The 19,874-nt window shown below is 33.8% G+C and overlaps 1 protein-coding gene across 11 annotated transcripts in view; it reads left to right on the top strand.

Moving 5' to 3' along the window:
• The window catches only part of TCF12 (transcription factor 12), a 392,889-nt gene that overhangs the window by 334,864 nt on the left and 38,151 nt on the right, over window positions 1-19,874 (top strand). For 10 of the 11 annotated variants that reach the window (XM_061431178.1, XM_061431177.1, XM_061431176.1 and 7 more), the window contains 5 exons: window positions 8,205-8,310; window positions 9,356-9,495; window positions 9,758-9,902; window positions 10,558-10,622; window positions 19,102-19,180. In XM_061431178.1, the coding sequence (XP_061287162.1) occupies window positions 8,205-8,310; window positions 9,356-9,495; window positions 9,758-9,902; window positions 10,558-10,622; window positions 19,102-19,180 (535 nt within the window). The remainder of the gene's footprint in view (window positions 1-8,204; window positions 8,311-9,355; window positions 9,496-9,757; window positions 9,903-10,557; window positions 10,623-19,101; window positions 19,181-19,874) is intronic. The other variant, XM_061431183.1, reaches the window with a different exon arrangement.

Genomic DNA, 19,874 nt, shown 5'->3' with positions numbered 1-19,874 from the left:
ATAGATTGAACAGACTCTAGTAAAAATGCTAAATTAATCAGAGAAGAGCCTTTTCATATTTTGGTATATTTAAGATTATGTGGCCATATTTTATTGCTGGAAATATAAGAGGCTTGGGCATCTTTGTGCAGAAAAGGAAAAAATGTTAACCCTAATTTCCTCACTGTTTGAAAAAAGAAAGGGTTAATGTTCTGTACCATAATTTTTGTGTAGAAGTATTATATACCATGCTGTAAGATATTAATATGTGTTCATGATAAATAGAGGACTTAAAATCACTGAATATTATCTGTTTTCTGAACTTTGAAAAATAGCAAGAAAAAATAATGAGTTTCTGAGGGCCTGCACTCAGTTTTCTCATAGATATGACTAAATTATGTCCTTTATGCAGAAAGGTAGAGAATGGTAGAGGTAAAGAAAGCAAAGTTTGGGGAAGAGAGGATTCCTGCTCTCTTCACCTTGGTATTCTGGAGTTTTAGCCTTCCTTTGATCTGATCAGCCTCCATTTTCTAGACCTTGAACTGAAGATGCTACAAAGTGTTCCAGGTACAAAAATTGCAGCAAGTACAGACATGATGCTCTTTTCATTATATCAGGGAATGATTTTAATCTTTTAGAGACAACACAGAAACCCAAGTTTTAAAACCAAAGCTTAGAAACGCATTTTGAACATTGAGCTTCTTTGTATGGAATCTGGGGGAAGAAGAGAGAGGAACTAACTACTCTGTTTCAGGAACTCTGCTGGGGACTTTATGTTTACCTCATTTAATTCTCCCAACCACTCTGTCATTTAGTTGTTACTAGCCTCCTTTTCTAAGTAAGGAAAATGAGGTGCTGAGTAGTTAAGTAACTTGTATAATCTTCCCTTCCCCACCCCCACCCCCCCAATTAGTAAGCTTTGAGGCTAGACCTGAACCCAGGTCTCTCTCCCAGTAGCAACTTTTCCTCTTCTATTATCCAAGGACAAGTAAACTGGTCTCCATAGCAGAGAGCCAGATCTCACTAATCCTTACTCTTGGTCGTATCAAAGTACTACATTGGAAAGAAAATGTCACTGAGAAAAGTAGTAGGCTATTCTTACAAATAAATATGTTTCACATATTTGATCAGATTTAGTTTTATGAATGCTAATTGATATAGTCTGTCAAGCAGCTTTTTACTAGTTTCTTTTTAAACTGAACTTAAAACTATCCTAGATATGATTTTAAATGCAGGAAATTAGCAGGTCTCTTCTAATAGAACTCATAGTATTGAAAATTGGTTTAGCCATGGTTTTGGCACCTGCCTCTCCACATAATTTATATTTTCATAAGAATTAGAGTAGCATGGAGCTAACATTGCCTTATGAATACTTCTAAGACTTATTTTTCAAATAAACATTTTCAGTTGATAAAAGCACAGAAACCAGTATGAGACCATATAGAGCCACAGTTCTGTTCTTTTGGGGATTTACTGCTAATTAACATGAGAGAGGAAAGTTTAATTAAATTAATTCAAACTTCCAGGCTATCTGTGGACCCAGTAGAGTTAAATCTACATTTGTATGATGAGGAAAACATGAAGTCATTTAAGAATTCTCTAAAGTTACAATGCTTAGAGACATTAAATGACAAGTTTAGCTTCCATCTGCTTTGATTTTTTTTTTTTTTTCCTTTACCAAGATTATCTGAGACTGTATTCTAGGTATGAATCCAAGAAGGTCTTTTTTTTTTTTTTTTTTTTTTATTCAAGTGAGCACAAATAACAGGAAGTTAATACTAAAACCCCTGCCAGGAGAGTATGTTGTCACTGGTCAGGTTTGTTAATGTTTTAAAGAAATTTATGTCCTTTTCCACTAGCTTATGAACATGTTCAAGAAAGGGATCAGGTACTTTATTGTTAGGTCTAAATATTTTTAAAATGTAGATAGCTAAGAAGTGACACTCATTGATGTGTTCAGTATATCTTCCTAGCATGTGAATTTCAAACCCAGTCCCTTAAAAATTTCATGGTTTATCTCTTAGGGAAAAAAATTGTACCTATTGTAAAAATGATACTGGTTACAATAAAGAACTGATGAGACAAACCTAATGATGTTAACTTAAGATTAATTAAAATGTGTTTGACTTACCTAAGAAGAAATTCTCACATTTGAAAACCACTGTTACTCAACTATACTTTTTAGACAGTGGAAGTAGTAATCGATTTTAAGCTACTTTGTACTGAAAGCTAGAATTTTTTTTTCTTATTGTTTGTTAGAAAGGAAATTTTACAGTATTTCACCCCTAAACATCCTCTGGAAATTCTTGGAAAGATATTGATCCTTTTATTGGTGATACTTTGAAAATATAAATATGTATGCTTTTTACAGAAATTTCATGTTATTTTATTAGGCTAACTAATTAGATGAAAAGAATCTTCCATAGATAGCTTATGTGTCCCTGAGTTAGTCCTTCTACTTTATTTTGCTTTATGTTGCTTTTTGGTTTCAGTTCTTACAATATTTAGTACTGAAACTACATATGTGTGTGTGTGTGTGTGTATCCCCCGCACCTTAGGTTTGGAATTATTACCATAAAAACTTGAGTACTAGATTGGATTTTATGGCAAAATTTGATACTTTTATGTAATATTAAAATACTAAAAGTATTGAGATATTTATCAAATTTGTCATTTGTTTAAATATTCTTGGATTTTAGGAAATTCTTAAATTGCTGTTTCATGTACTTACTTTTTTTAATGTCTTCTTCACTGAGGTTATACTTGTTTTAATTTAAAGAAAGAACCAAGAAAGTGGGAAGACCTGAATTTCAGAAACTTTAAGATTTTAAAATTTATGTTAAAGATATGCCCTTTGTCTGAGTTTATACATAAGGTCAGTATACATAGAAAACAATGGATCCAAAATGATCAGAAAAATCAATAGTAAATCTTTTTTAAAAAATTTCTTTCTTAACTTCTACCACTCTTATCATTGAGTCCAATTATTAAAGCAAAAATTTTACTTATTTGTTTTAAAACAACCTCTTTTTACTAAATTCAGATCCCTCAAAATACAGAATTAGAAGGAAACTTTGGGTGTATTACTGGATATGGGACTTCATAGGTTGATCAACAGTAACTAAAAACTTCTTATAATATTTACCTAGTTTTTCTTTCTTAGTTTTTGAGTGTTGACCCTTAAATGTGCCCAGTTTTTTAAATTGATGACCCAGTGGTTTAATTACAGTTTTTAAAGCTAGAATTTGAGTTGGGTTGAGGTTTTCTTTTTTCCCAGTGACCTAGAGTGTTTTGGTTTTTTTGTTTGTTTTCAGATTTTAGATAACTCAGCTAGATATTGTAAAATTTTTATTGCTTAATACAAAATATAGTTATTAAAATATAAGATAAATTAAGTGTAGTTTTCCTGAATATAATATTACATCTTTATTTTAAAATCATGATGTTAGGGTAAGTTAGCCAAATAATTTTGTCTTGCTTTGCTATTTTGTTAAGTTGATAAAGATTTTGATGGAGGTGATTTCTGCTATTAACATAAACTTTTCAAACATTGGAAGTTTAATCTTAACATTAAACTGTTTTAATGGTATTTAACATATTAGAACTTAAAGAGAACTGCTAGTAAAACCATCTTGACAAAAGTGCTAATAGAAGCCTAAACATAATGAAATATTGGTAATAATTTCTGTGTTAGAGCATGTTCAGAAATATTGATAAGCTTCTGTGTCTTCTTTCCAAATTAGATAAAGGTATTCCCAAAATGTTTGAGAGTTTGGGTTTTCATAGGCTTTGGAGTTTATGAGGCTTCTAGAATATTTCTTTCAAAATAGTTTATGTAATTTTAAACTGCTGGGTAAGGAAAAGTGATTTCATCCTGTATTGTTCAGTAGTAACCAGTAGCCACAATGACTATTTAAATTAAAATTTAAAATTCAGTTCCTCAGTTGTACTATCCACATCTCAGGTGTTCAATATTCAGATGTAATAAGTAGCTACTGTATTGTACAGACATACATACATTACCATCCTTTCAGATATGGGACATTTCCATCATCACTGAAACTCACTGAACGGTGCTTGTCTAAAGCTTTCCTCTCATTTTCTGTGGAAGGGTATCTTCATTAACATATATAGCTAGCTATTCTCACATTCTAAAGAAAATTCCCAATTCGTCTCCTCGTCACTTAAAACATTTAAAGATACCAGCTACAACATAGGTTTTGGATCTATTTTTTAAAGCATAGGAAATGGCATCATCTTTTAACTCATCACTGGATGTGACAAGATAAAAAGATAAACTATCTTTTTAGCAAAAACTTCTACTCTTTTGCATCTTTTCTGAGTAACTATAAGAAAATGATGCCTTTCTGCCTTTCAGAGATGTTTCTAATATTAATTACAAGAAGAATGCTCTTAAGTAAGAACACAGTACACAACTCCAGCCTCTAAAACTAAACAGAAAGTGGACTGCCCTGAATTGGGATGATCCATATGACTAAACTGAATCATCCAAACAGGATAAAAGGAATGTTTTTGCTAACTTGACTCCAATTGGTTGTTTGAGCTAAGACATTCCAAGGATAATTGTGTAATCATTGTATAGGGTAATGTAAATATTCATGCTCGAAGTACTCTGTCACTCTTAAAAAGTAAATTTGGGTTGATGGAATGAGGACAGTAAAGATATTACCGTGAATTTATTCTTTTCAACCAGTCTTAACAATGAAAGGGAGGTATCTTGTTAGATTTTCAGTTACATTCATTTAATTCTGGATAAATGTTATGGTTCTATTCACTCAAGACTCAAAAATTTCTCTCTTTGCCATTCCTACAGGAGAAAATATGTAAGTACCTGAGAAAGAAGGACATTCCCATGATAGCACCTTTGAGCCTGACATTCTGAAATGGAGACTAGAATTTTAAAGAAAATTTCCAATGACCACATTTCAATAGAACATCTAAAATTACTTAATTATACTTTTCCTATTCCTCTTTAAAATAGTGTGACTCCTGGTAGATTTTTAATCAGCTTAAGCACACATATTTCTTTTTCTTAATTTTAAGATGGTTTGTTGTGATACAAAATCGTACTTAAGATTTAAATGTATGATTAGATCATTAACTAGAAAAAAACTGGCATCTATGTGCAGGTGATCAGATGACATAAGCAGTCTGGTTTTCATTTGCGGCCAGTACTGATTGTAACTGAAAGAGACTTGCTCTTTTTGTGGAATTGGCTGACTATTTCCCTACATCTGGAGTTAATAAAGTCTTTAAGACCACATCAGTTGTGCTTTGCCGCAAGAACTCTTTGATCTGAAAAATCGAAACTGGCACAACTGCTGCTTCATAACATTGCATCTATGTTTCTGCAAGCCACAGTTAGGATACCAAAAGTAAAGTTTTTTGGCCTGTGTTAGAAATGCTGTTAGATGGGCCTCTTTTAGAACCATGATTTTCAAAACATCTTTATTATGATAAAAACTTTGAATTTATGTTAGTAAATAAATGATAAAGTTATAGTATTTTTAGAGTCTTTACCATTTTCACTTATAAGATCTATTCTTTAAAAGCCCATTTATTTTTTGGAAGTCTATAAAGACTAACATTAAAAACTTAGCAACTGAACAACAATAACAACATAAAAAAACTTTGACTCCAAAATGAGCCCTGTGTTCCCAATACAGCTTCAAAAGTTTTATGTATGAGTAGGCAAGCCTCTTCTGCTTTGTGTGGTTTATCTTGGTTTTGTTGCTTTCCATGATAGTTATCAATAACCATTGTCTCATCAGCATATTCTCCTTTATTTACAGCGATTTGTAAATCAGTAAAGTCAGGTTTATCCCTTTCTTTGCTTTTATAATTGCATACATTTAAAATTTTTTGAAGTGTAAGTTTACCTTTATGGAATACAGTTAATTAAATAAGAATAAAGATAAATATATATTAAGAGATTATATATAAATTTAAACTGACAAACTGAATAGATTTTTTTTGTGAAATGACACATCAAAACTGGAGTTTTTCATAGTTATCATTGTGAGATTTACATACTGTCTTAACCTATAGCCTAGATAGAATTAGAGAATTTTATATTTTATACTTTCAGTTCAGTGATGGTATACATAGTAGATAAGCATTTATGAAAAAGCATGTTCTAACTGTGTCTTCTAAATTTTACTCTCATTTGTATTTTCTTTCTACATCTGTGGATATACTCTCTTTTTGTTATTTGTGGTTTCAGCCTAGTTTGAGAAAATCTATATATAAGGGGGACAGAGGGTATCTAGCTAAAGCTAAATTTAGATGCTGAAACTGGATTAAAAGAAAAAAGTACAAAATTCCTTTCCTGATAACGTGCCTGTCAGTGTACCTCATACATTGCAAATGCATTTATGTATACCCAATTCTTTCTTCCTAACTCTGTCTTTACATAATAGCTCTTTATGTAGTAGCACATTAAGCATAGAAAAATGTTTAATATGTGTAATGTATAATCTCCTATCTAGAATCCTTTATGGGTAATTTTTAGAAATATATCTTATCCCCAACTTCTCAGATACCACAGATGTGTGTTTTTCCCTCTGGGATGTAAGAAGAAGGAAACTAACCTGAATGCCAGTTCATTAAAAAGACACACCTGCGCTAGTAATAGCATGGCTAGCAAGAAGACTAAAAATGAACTTTTCAACCTTTTATTTAGAGTGAACTGTACATGTAAGGATGATATTGGACCAAAACTGTAAGAAATAAGTAGTTCAGTACTGAACAGGGACAATATAACTATGCCTCTAAGAATTAGAAAGATGATATTATAAGCTAATACTTAGCGAGTGCTTACCTGCTAAACATTTTAGAGCTTTCTGAGTCCCTTAGCTATCTTGAGGAATCCAGGCAGGGTTTTTTGTTTGTTTGTTTGTTGGCCATACTGTGTGGCTTGTGGGATTTTAGTTCCCTGACCAAAGGTCAATCCTGGGCCTTCAGCAGTGAGTATGCAGAGTCCTAACCACTGGACTGCCAGGGATTCACTAAAGGTTTTATATGTGCTGTCTCATCTGATCTTCCCATAAATCCAACCCTCAATGCAGGTACTGTTAGCACTGTCTTACAAATGAGGAAATGGAGTTTCAGACGGTTAGACAATTTGCCAGAAATCTTTGCAGTTAGTTAATGTCTCAGAGAAAGAATAAATGAATATAAATGAAATGAAATAAATGTGTATGCTTTTTTCACACATGCTCCCCTAATTTTACTGAGCTAATTGCTTTTTCCACATTAAGTGAACACTTTGAATTTTTATTCGGGGCTAAAAATTAAATAGATGTACCCTTATCAGACTAAACAAAAGAAATGTTTCATCCACTGCTCAAAATAGGACTCCTTTCCTTTCTGGATTTCTGGTTCACTTTTACAGATCATCATCACCTTAAGTGTTACATATTTGTTCTTGATTTCAGTAGTCATAAAAATGGTTTGATCATGTTTTGATCATTATAGTTATTTGGCTGCCCATTTAGTTTTTCAGAGAAATGACAGTGTTGGCCATTTGCCAATTCAAAATGTTTATGCTTTGCTTATCTGAAGCACAGGTTTACCAAAGGAAATTAGTACTGCTCTGACATATTAAATGACATTCTTCTGAAAGCTGTGCCAGAGTTGAAAATGTACTAGAAATTAAAGAATTAAAACTGCTCAGACTTTAGCCAACCCTACTAAGTTCAGGAAGTTTCTGAACAATTACATTGTGCTTTTCACAGTTAACTTTTAATAATAGTAAAGAATAATAACATTTAATCCAGTTCATTTTGATTTTAATAACTCTTGTGGAAAGAATGAATTTTATGAACCCAAATTTTATTTCATGCTATAGTCAAAAGACTTTTGTTTCCACTAGGTTTTGAATCATGAGCCTATATGAATTTATGTTTTGTGAGCAGAGTCAACATTTGAGACTTTATGTAGTCACTTGGAATAATTGTTACACGAAGATTCATTCCAGGGATATTTAGAATGTTTTTTTTCTCTAGTAACCAGCTAAAAACAAACGTGTAGATAGTATCCAAGTTAGACATAATTTATGATGATTTAAGCAGCTTTGAATTTGTCATAGGCCTTTTTAGATATGGATAGGCCTTTTTAGGCCCTTCCGGAAGTGTAGCACTCATTTTACATAAGTGGTATGAGAGTAATTTACATTTTAATTAAATTTCCTGTTTAATTTTAAGGTATATGCACCATCCCCAAATTCAGATGACTTCAACCGTGAATCTCCTAGTTATCCATCTCCCAAGCCACCAACCAGTATGTTTGCTAGCACTTTCTTTATGCAAGGTAAGTACTACCAACTAGTTGTCAAATATTACAACAGTTATCTATTATATATTAGCTAATATTTTTAAGTTGTGAAGAAAGAGAATATCTATATAGAAGTTCAGACATTTTTATCTAGATATGTTTGGCTGAAGCAAGTTAAAACTTAATTTTAAATTTTTCTATTGCTAATTATTGTTGAGTGCAATGTAGTTGAATTATTCAGCAAAGCTTTGGCGTGCTCATCTAGTATTAATTGAATTTAAAAAGGACTTCAGTTGAAAAAAGTGAGTAGAGCTGCTCTTTCTTTTTTTAGGATTTTTAAATGTATAAAAGCTATTAACAATTTTAGTCTCTTGTTTAAATGACAGATTCATAACACTCCTAGAATTATCAATGCAAATAAAAAGGTGAATATCATAGAATAGAATTAAGACTTTTAAGAGAGAAAAAGCGTTGTAATTCTTTTAGTTCATGTCTAGCAAATCATTTTTATTTGATCTGTGATTTTAGACTATAGAGAGCAATAAATTGCTACATAAATTGGTCCTTGACTTTATATTGGTGAGTGAAGTCATTGCCAGCACACTTCATTTGAAGGCTGACTATAATAGAGTCATTATCAATTACTTAGGTTCTCTATAAGAGAAACTTCTTTATTCTAGTTTGAGAATGTTTGATAAAATATACATTGCTTGTTATAGATTAAGAACTTTTTTGTATATTTATGGATATACCATTTAAGCAAAAGTTTAATCCAGCCTGTCCCCAAATTTTGGATTTGTATTATCCTCCCTGATATGAATTCAGATCTTGTGAAGATTTTTATAATGACCTGCCTACTACAGTTTAGATTTCTTCCCCACCTCCCCAACTATAAAGCTTTATTCCTTCACTTAAAATAGTAACTGTACAGTTTGGAGGGAAGAAAACTATATGGAAGACTAGATTGAAAAGAGGAGGAAAGACATATCCAGAGAGTACCCTTTGAAGTTTTTTTGTATCATCAAAATAAAAGAAAAAATTTTGGCTAAGGAAAGTTCTATATTTCTCTTTTTTGTCTTAGATGGGACCCACAATTCTTCTGACCTTTGGAGTTCATCAAATGGGATGAGCCAGCCTGGTTTTGGTGGAATTCTGGGGACCTCCACTTCCCACATGTCTCAATCCAGTAGTTATGGCAGCCTTCATTCACATGACCGCTTGGTAGGCCTTAACACATGACTAGGGTGCAGCAACACTTTGTCCTTGGATTACAAGTGTAAGATTTGATTCTGCCAAAACTTCTGAGTGTTGAAATACTTCTAGGCTTACTTCATGCCTTTTGAAAAAAGTAAATGACAATAGTAGGTGTCTTCAGCTACAAATTTATGATGTTCTTTATAAGCTATTGTAGCAGTTGCCCAGTTGTGTGCTTATTATTGAGAAAATGTATTTATTAGATCATATCTCTTTTCCTCTTTCTTAGAGTTATCCTCCACACTCAGTTTCACCAACAGACATAAACACAAGTCTTCCACCAATGTCCAGCTTCCACCGCGCCAGTACCAGCAGTTCACCTTACGTTGCTGCCTCACACACTCCTCCCATCAATGGATCAGATAGCATTCTAGGTGAGCTCTTTTGGGTTGGCAAAACTCCCTAAAACTGAACTTGGGCATTTTTAGTGAATCCCATTTTTTTATATATTATATATATATATATACACACACACACACACACACACACACTTGTTCTTTTCATGTTTTTCCCCAACTTTATCAAGATATCATTGACATATAACACTGTATAAGTTTAAGGTGTACAGCGTAATGATTTGACTTACAGACATCTTGAAATGATTATCACAAGAAGTTTAGTGAGCATTCATCATCTTATATAGATATAAAATAAAAGCAATAGAAAAAAATTTTTTTCTTTGTGATAACTCAAGATTTACTCTCAACAACTTTCCTATATGACATACAACAGTGTTAGTTATAGTCATCATATTGTGTATTACAGCCCCAGTACTTACTTATAACTGGAAATTTGTACCTTTTGACTCAACATATTTTTTAGTATTGAGTTTAAGTGTGAAAGAAAGGAAGAAAAAAAAGTTTCTGATTTTCATTAATCCATCTTTCCTTTAGTTTACTATTTGCTGGTTTATTGTGACAGATGTGCAATAACAATGGAGAAAACCATTGAAAAAATGGCAGAGTGCTAAAAAGCATGCCTGCTCACTTGCTAAACTTCTTGATTTGTTTTCCTATTTGAAATACTCAGGAACCAGAGGAAATGCTGCTGGAAGCTCACAGACAGGTGATGCACTTGGAAAAGCTTTGGCATCTGTGAGTATTGATTTTACGTATTTTGCTGAATGATTTTTACACTGCTGAATTGCAGTGATTTGATTTTGTGGGCAGTGTGTGTCATAGTTAAAGGATATAGTTATAACAGGACCATTTCATTACTCATTTAGAGCTATTCTCAGTTTGTATTGATTTGTACTGCCCTTATAATAACTCATGGAATACTTCCCACCTGATTCCCACAAGAACTGTCCTTCTAATTTCAATTTAAATATCTGTTTTTGTCTTAATGGAACAGATGTAGGGAAAATTTTAAAAACTCAGTCATTTTAAAGTCTAAAGGACAGATTACTGAGATTAATTGTTAAATCTGTTTATTAGTTTTAAACATATACTTTGTGAGTTACGCGTTAAAATAAGCCAAGTGGAGCCAAGAAACGTAGCTCAGTTATTCTTCTGATCCAGAGAAGGAAGTGCTTTTATAAGGATTTTTTTCCTAAGATGGAAGGTATTTTAATATTTTTTAAAAGGAAAAAATAATCATCTCCTGCTGATTCATTCAAGGCATAGGAGATGAGAGCCTTTCCTAAAAGCAAAAAAACAGATTCACTGAGGAGCCCATGCTAAAATGAGTAAAACTGATATGAAGGAGCCCCATAACATTTTCCTCAGCGACTAGTTTACATCACAACCAGAATGTTAATGACAAAGCAATGATTTGCTTTAATAAAGGTTTTAATGTCTGATCCTTAAAACATTAAACTGAAATCTATTCTTTTGGGAGAATGTTTACTAGTAATTCATAAAGATTCCAAATCTAATTTTTTAAGAGGCACTTCTCCTTTGTATTTTCCAAAGTTTCTCCTGAGGCGTTTTCTTTCTTGTTTCCTCCTGAGTGATATGGCTCGGAGGTTTCTCAGAGTTGTCTTACTTATGTTCTTCTAGCAAATGCAGTTAACTCTGTCAAACATATTTGCTGCTGTTCATAGGGAACCTAATGTGTGGATAGTAGGAAGCAGCTGTTGAACATTTAAGGAGATAAACCTCTTTGTGTATGGTTTTATGTAAATATTCTTTGTCCACAGCACTACAAGTTTTTCTTGAGAAATGAAGCCAGGTCAGATTCATCTCCCACATAGTGGTGGCCCACACAAAATAGAGCTCAGTAAATGTTCATTGAATTCAGTCTTGCATCATATGAGAAAAATGATGATAACAAAACCCACAAAAATATCATCTGTAATTTGTATGTTTACTAGGTGCTTGGCACTACACTAGCATTTACATGCTTCATTTCATTTAATCCTCAGGAAAGCGCTGTGAGGTTGATATTACTATTCCCATGTTACAGATGAGGAACTAAGGTTTAAAAGGTTAAGTAACTTTGGCTCAGAAAGATTAAATAACTTGCTCTCGGGATCACCTAGCTAGGAAGGGTAAGGCCTAGTATTAGATTAGATCTGCTCTGGCTAGCTTCACTTACTCTGTACTTCCAGAAAGACCAATGCTACAGTGACTGTTATTTTATAAGGTGTTGATGAAGGTTAAAGGGAGTTGTCTCACTTTTTCTGAACTTATCCCATGTGGTGAAAACTACCTACTTTGAAAGAAAATTATTCTGTAATATTAAATGAGTGCCTCTCAGGTATTTAATTTACTTGCTAATTTCTTCCTCTGATTTGTAAGAATTCAGTAGCAAATATTTCACATGTAGAAAGACAAATAACATCTGAACTTTTAATATTAGGCAACTTAAAAAAAATACAACCTACATTTCAGGGGCTTTTTTCTCAAAATTATTTTGTTCACTTTATTCAAGGAAAACTTCTTTAAAGGGTCCTTGGCAGATAGGCAGGCAGGAATTTGTGATGTTCTCAGTGGTCCTTCAAGCTCCTTTTCAGTTACCCTTGAAGTCCTTGACTATTCTCCTATATTATAACCAATATACTAGCTGAACCAGTTGGCATTTGGAAAAGAAAATCTAAATCCAGTGTAAGTGGAAGCTAGGGAAGAATGTTTAATCTAGTTAGTGGGTGGGCTTTGGTTGTCATGGAAACTCAGCTCTGTCATCCTGTGTTGTTACTAGGCAGGAGCAGCCAGGTCATTCCATAAATCATTTCTGTCATAGCTGACGGTGATGCATTCCATCTGCTCCATCACTGCATGCCATAGTCTGCACACTTCAAATCCTTTCCTTCAATCCATCTCCTTCCCTTCTCCACACCAGACACCTCCCCCCAACGTATTCTTTCCCTAACTTCCATTGCAAACTCATATTTGCTTTAGTGCTGTCAAAATGTCCTGAAAAACAAAAGCATTACATTGGGGAAGGATTAGAAGGAAGGATTAGAAGAGATGAGGAGAAGGAATTTTATGAGAATTACAGTTGAAAGTCTGACATTCATATCAGAATTTTTGATATTAGGTATTACAGATCTTTGGAAATTGTGACCATGAGTATTTGAAATTTTAAGTTCTTTAGAAAGTGATGTTTTAAATACAACATCCAGGTTTAGATGGAGAAATGCTATGCTATTGTCTTTAGTACTTATTTCTAGCTCCCTGAATGTCTGATATATGTCTTAGATGGTCTTTCATGTGTGAAACATCAGAGGGTACAACCTTTGTTCTTCAGTTTAGGTATTAAAGAGCACACAGAATACTGTGTGATTAAACATGGAAGGCCAGATAATACATTTGCAAAGGTTCCTTTATTTTAGGTTTAAGCCTGGATAATTGTGGTCTTAATCTCAGGATAGCTAGAAAGAGAATTGTACATGAAAGTATTTACACAAAGTTCCCAAAGCCCTATGGATTATGCATTAGTTTAGATAATAAACTAGGGTAGATAGAAGGGAAGGAAAATCTGGATATTCGTGCCATTTCAGTGTTTCCCTGAACGTTTGCCAGACAATAACCCTTTAAGATTGTGCCCATGGAGAGTTATATAGAGGAAGAAACATCTGGTTTATTTCAGTGCTTAATACCATATCAAAACACTTGGTCTTTAATTTAGAGGAGATCAAACAAGAGGACTGTTTAACTTTGTTGATTATATCAGACTTCTCTGTGATAATTTATGTTTTGATTTCTACCTCAGAGCAAAGGAAAGAGAGAGAGAAATGAGATAGAGAGTGTGTATGTGTGTGTGCGTGTATTTTAATCTGGATAGTTAAATGGTCAGTAGTCTCTAACAAAAGAAAAGAAAATTCAGGGAAGTTGACGTTTAAAAGTTATTCATGAAATAAGTTTCTTTGTTCCTTAGACTCAATAACATTAGCATAATAAAGATTAACTGAAATGTGCACTGTAGTGCTTAAAAAATTGGGCTCACAGTTCCAGGGTTGGGCTTGGGAGCACTCCATTGTTTCTTTTTTGTCTGGGGCCCTTTTCATTAGCCTCTGGCTTATTGGCACCCTGCTGATTGGAATAGACCATGACTGATAGGAGGAGGAGCCTCATTTGTTGCAGTAAAATGAGGCATATTACCGTTTAAGCCTGGCAGAAGGTATTGGGAGTTATTCATCATTGGTCATTTAACAGTATGAGGACCATGGACTGCATGCAGAATGAGTTCTTATTTGTTTTTATGCTCCAGATTCTAAATCACTCCCATCCGCGTTTTTTAAGTGAACTGACTTTTTTCTTCTCTCTTTTTATTTTCTTTCGAAACATCTATGTAGGAGTTCTTCAAGGTCAGAAAGTACAAAAAGTAATGTATTCCTGATTTAGAATGCTCTTCATCAAGAAAAGCCTAGGTTTAGAATTTCTTAAAGTAGCACAACAGTTTCTGTGGAATCTGTATAGTCTGTATGTGATTTGGTAATAGAATAAATATACAAAGGTTAAGTTTAATGAAATCATCTCTGATCTATAAGACTGTGTTATTCTGCTGTTTTAATATTGTTGCTCACGTACACATTGCTTTTATGAAAGTAAAAGGGACAAGAAAAAGTCCTATAATTTTCCAGGCTATCTGTCAGTTCAGGAAAAGTATTAATAATAATTGTCTGTCATCACTTTAATTTAGGGCAAAGTAGAACCAGGGAGTGTGATGAGTGAGTGGAGAGAATGGCTTTTATTATACAAATGGAGAATGTTTTTGATAAAAATATCAGAAATTATATGTTGATAATGTTTTTGGTCCTGCTTCTCCTGTTTTCACAGTGATTTTTTTTTAAAGCTCACACCCATTTTATATGTAATATCATTTTGTTTAGTCATTGCAAGATGGTGATAAATAACTCTAAAATATAAACTTCCTTCTTTGAAGAAACCAGTTCTTCACATGCTTAGGGATTATTTAGCTGTAATGGCAGAGTTATCAGGGAAAATAAGGATTAATAGTCTGTTTATACCCTCAAAAGCCCATACCTGCCTAATGATGTGGTGTGGACAGCTTAGTACATCAAGACTAGTTCTCCAAAATATTGGAACCTTACTATATTGTTGTTCTCAAAGCTTATAACCATAAAACTAATACGTAAGTGAATTCATCTTTGTAATAGTACTTGTTTCTCCTCTTAGGTATTCCTGTTACTGAACCCCACTATATAAATGCTGAAATAAATACTACTGTTTGCTGAATCCAGCTTTTTATCAAAAAGTATTGTAGCAAATTCCAAGTGCAATTTAATCGCTCAGGTTTTTGGTTTTTTGTTGTTTAAGTGTTGAGCACCTACTTGTGCAAGATAGTGACAGACAGTGATGGATTCAGTGTTGAACAGTGTAAGGTCCCTGCCTTCAAAGACTTTGTAGTTGAGGAGAGAGATACAAAAATGGTAATACAAAGCATACTGTGAAGCAAAAGACCAGAGAGGTAACGGATTGCTTCCCTGCTAGGTCAGTGGTGAAGAATCTACCTGCAATGCAGGAGACGCCAGTTTGATCCCTGGGTCAGGAAGATCCCCTGGAGAAGGAAATGGCAATCCACTCCAGTATTCTGACCTGGGAAATCCAATGGACAGAGGAGCCTAGTGGGCTGCAGTCCATGGGATCACCAAAGAGTTGTATACGACTTAGTGACTAAAACAATAACAACAAGTTACTCTAAGAATATTAAGGGAGGTAAAAGTGAGTGTAAATGGGAACATTATAGTTAAGTTGGGCCTTGACGTGTTTTAGAATCCATCAGGGAAAAGTTAAGAAACAGGCCTTTTGAAAGGACAAACTGTGCTCAAAAAATGAAAAAAATACATTGTATATAATGCTTTATGTAAATTATAAGGTAGAAAGGCTTTTTATGACCAGATTGTGGAATACGACAGATGTCACTCTGTTTTCTGTCATCGGCAACGGAAATTGCTATGTGGGGTTTGTTCAAAACTGGCTGAGGGCAGTAGCTCAGTGAACTGTGTGTGGCTGAAAGAGAGGGAGTAACTGAAAATGTAAAAGCTTGAATATTGAATAGCTCAGCCGCTTCTTTTACTAGAGCTACAAGTTCTAGTAAAAGTTGAAGTAGTGTCACGGCGGTGAGAATGTTTATGCTTCTCCCAAAAACACTATAGAGAGTTGTGGGCATTGGTGTCTGGTGTGAAGCGCAGAGGGGCAGGAGAAGGGAGAGGGTAGTGAGAGTGGTTTTGGTGACCGTGAGAATGCTGGTGCTCACTGAGATGGAGAAAACAGAAGAGTAGAGATGAAAAGTTGGGGAAGCTTGCGGCGGTGATGCAAAGTTTGCATTTGGACATACTGAGCTTGAGATGAAAGAAAGATAGGCCTAGATGGAGCTGTACAGCAGCTAGGATAGAGGTGTTCACTTTGGAATCGTTCACAGAGATGTCATAGTTGATGCTTTATAAAGAATGGTATTACCAAGAGATAAAACACAGGTAAATAGAAAAGGAAACTGAGCCTGGAGTGCTCAGAAAACATACATTAAGTGAACTGCAAGAGTAAAAGAAAGAAGGACCCTAGGTAAATACATCCAGGGGTTTAAGAGGTACTCAAATGGCAACTTCTTAAGCGGAAGATACCATTCATTCTTTTAGCAAGTGTTTGTCTACCAGCACCATTTTAGAATCAGAAGCTAGTGCAGAAGGCTGTGTAATTCGCATTTGTCTGAATAAGATAGAGAAGTCCTTACTCTCTGGAACATACATTCTATTAGGGAAAAGGGTAAAAGAGACAGATGATAGACAAGAAAACAAGTTTAGACAATTAGGGATTAATGTAAGCAGTGTGAAGAAAACAAAGCGGGGAGGTATGACACAGAGGGAATGCTATTTCTCCAGTGCTTTCATGCAGTTAATTCATACAGACAAGGAAATTTAAAGTCAGCAAGTAGGTCTAGTTTATGCTAGTCAGAGTTTTGCATGGAACTGGAACTTCTCTCACTCCTCAGCCACCCACCATCAGTGCTATCAATCCTTCCCTCCCTTACCAATATTATAGTCAAGACATATTTCATAGTAGTCAGCATCAGTTGTTCATAAAAGTTATAATTATATGCATCTTAAATACAGGAAATAATGATTTACAAAAATAAAGGGATATGTTGAGATGTTTTTGTTGGAGTTTGGTAACCTCACCTAATTTACTTATGGTTGAAATAAATCACTGTATGTATTAGGAACCAAAGTATAACCTTTTCGTTAATTTTCACATGTGTGAAAAGTAACAACTTTTAAAAGGTGACCACTTTGACAGCTTAAAACCAACAACACGGATGTTATAGCATACCACTTCCTTATTACTAAGTCTTCCTAAAAGTCTTTTGACATCTTCTTGATAACTCTGTTTTTCTAAAATGACTTTGCAACCTGAAGAATTCCCTGGCAGTCCAGTTGTTAGAACTCAGCCCTTCCACTCCTGGGGGCTTGGGTTCAACCCCTGGTCAGGGAACTGAGATCCTGAAAGCTGCATGGTATGGCAAAAAAATAAAACTACTTTCCAATCTGTATATATGACTTCTAGATTGGCTCTTCAGAAAGAGTTGGTGTGTAAAAGAGATTTCCAATTACAATTTAATAACATCAAGCAAATTGATATAGAAATATTAATTTATAATCAGTGCTTAACAATTTAATTAGTGCTAGTGTTTGATGATTATGGCCTGTAGAATTTTGTTTTACATGGGCCTTTCATAGTATCTGGCTTTTTCAACATATTACACTGTCTTTAAAACCAGTGCTGAGACCTCTTATATGCTGTAATTTGGGCATCTTTAAATTTATTAGAGCTCTCAACTTATTCAGAGCAAGATTATTTCTATTGGATGACACTTTGCACCCACAAGTAGTTTTCCTTTTTAAAATATTTGGCCACAGATTCTCCAAAGAAGTTGATTTATCTGCCCTAAGTGCTGAGATGATTTATGATTCCTATTATAGTAATGGGACTGTCCTAGAGAAGAGCTCCTGGGAATTGTTGGTATATGGATTAGGGAGGCATTTTAAATGTTTATGGCTGATTATGTAGCTTGAATGAATTTCTGTTACTATTTTTTTTTTCAGCAATGTGAAATAAAGTATTGCAACAAAACCTTTAGCCAAAATACAAAAATATATGCATCCCTATATGTTAAACTCTTAGGTGGTAAAGTCTATAAATTACTTGGGGAACATTTTTTGAAGAACTTCCAGCGTTTTTTCACTTTCATCAAAGGTGACAAAATATCCTTTAAAAGCAAGTTTAATTTTTTTTTTTTTTTACAATCCACATCATTAGGAGCTAAATTTAGCAAAAATGTTAATCAAACAGAACTTTTTAAAAGAAATAAGGGGTAACTTTTTTTAAATCTTTTTTTTGTGGGGGGGGGGGGGCTTTAAAACTATTTTCAAGGACTGCTGCTGCTGCTTCTGCTGCTAAGTCGCTTCAGTCGCGTCCGACTCTGTACAACCCCATAGACGGCAGCCACCAGGCTCCCCCATCCCTGGGATTCTCCAGGCAAGAACTAGTCTCTTCAAAAAATAACAGTTTCCTAAAATTATTTTTGGGGCTTCCCTGGTGGCTCAGTAGTAAAGAATCCGCCTGTCAGTGCAGGAGATGCAGGTTTGATCCCTGGGTCGGGAAGATCCCCTGGAGAAGGAATGGCAGTGCCTAGAGAATCCAATGGACAAAGGAGCCTGGAGGGCTACAATCCATGGGTTCATGAAAGAGTCAGATACTACTTACTGACTAAACAGCAACAACAAAGATTATTTCTAATAGATAAAATTTATTTAGATAGTATATTCTAGAAAGATTGATTATCAAACTTGTTGATTTTATATTTATGCTCACTTCTTTTTTGTTCTAGCAATTGGAAATTTAAATTATTTTCAACTAGGATAATAAAGAAGTAGCTATGATCTATTTATTCCTCTTGTTTTAGAATATTTATGATACTCTTTAATCCTAGTTTTAAAACTGAGACTTCTATAGTTTTTATGTAATGGAGTAGTCCTAAAATTTATTAAACAATTTCTCACTCATGAGTCTTAAGGGTGGCATCTTAGACTACAAAAATATCTCTGTGCCGGTGGATTTACATTTTTGCTTTTGTCACATATTGATGTGTTTGTCTTTGTTTTCTGGTTAGATTTATTCTCCTGACCATACCAGCAGTAGTTTTCCATCAAATCCATCAACACCAGTTGGATCACCCTCACCTCTCACAGGTAAGCTTTTGTTTTATATAACTACTTGATAACATATATGGGGCTACTTGAAAATATTTGAAGTTTACTTTTCAATAAAATATAGTAAAGACTCACACACACAAAAATCATTTGTTTTGAGAAAGCATGTAAAAGAGCCTTCTCCTGAGTTCATTTTGGAGAATGTTCAAATATTTGCTATTTGAATTATTTGTTTGTATCTCCTTTGGTTCTTAAAATAATTTGCAATAATTAAATTATTGCAACAGGATAAAAAATAAGGCTAGGCAATTGAGATGAAAGTAAAATATAGAGAAGGAGATAAATTTAAAAATTTGATAAGCTAGCATAGAAAATAAAATAATCTATTTAGAAGTACATATGACTTATTCCTTATTTTTAAGTCCACTGAGTTATATTTCACATATATATATATATATATATATATATTATGTGGAATATTGGAGGGTTTTTTTTTTTTTTGCTGAAGAAAACAACTCATGAATGTGGGTGAATATTGTTAGTAGAGTTAAATAAATGTTCAGTCTTGTGTTGTGCTTTCCTTTTTTTTTTTAACAGTAGCTTTAACAAGTTCCAGATAGTATCCTACAGTATAAATTTGTTGAGATACAATTGTTATTCATGTAAATAGGAATACTTCAATTTATTAGAAATAAAATTACAGGGAAATGCTTGCATTTGTTAAGCTATAAAA

The sequence above is a fragment of the Bos javanicus genome, chromosome 10 (genome assembly GCF_032452875.1).
Source record: "Bos javanicus breed banteng chromosome 10, ARS-OSU_banteng_1.0, whole genome shotgun sequence".
Taxonomy (NCBI): domain Eukaryota; kingdom Metazoa; phylum Chordata; class Mammalia; order Artiodactyla; family Bovidae; genus Bos; species Bos javanicus.
Note: the sequence above shows the minus strand (reverse complement) of the source record. Positions and strands in the feature narration are given on the sequence as shown.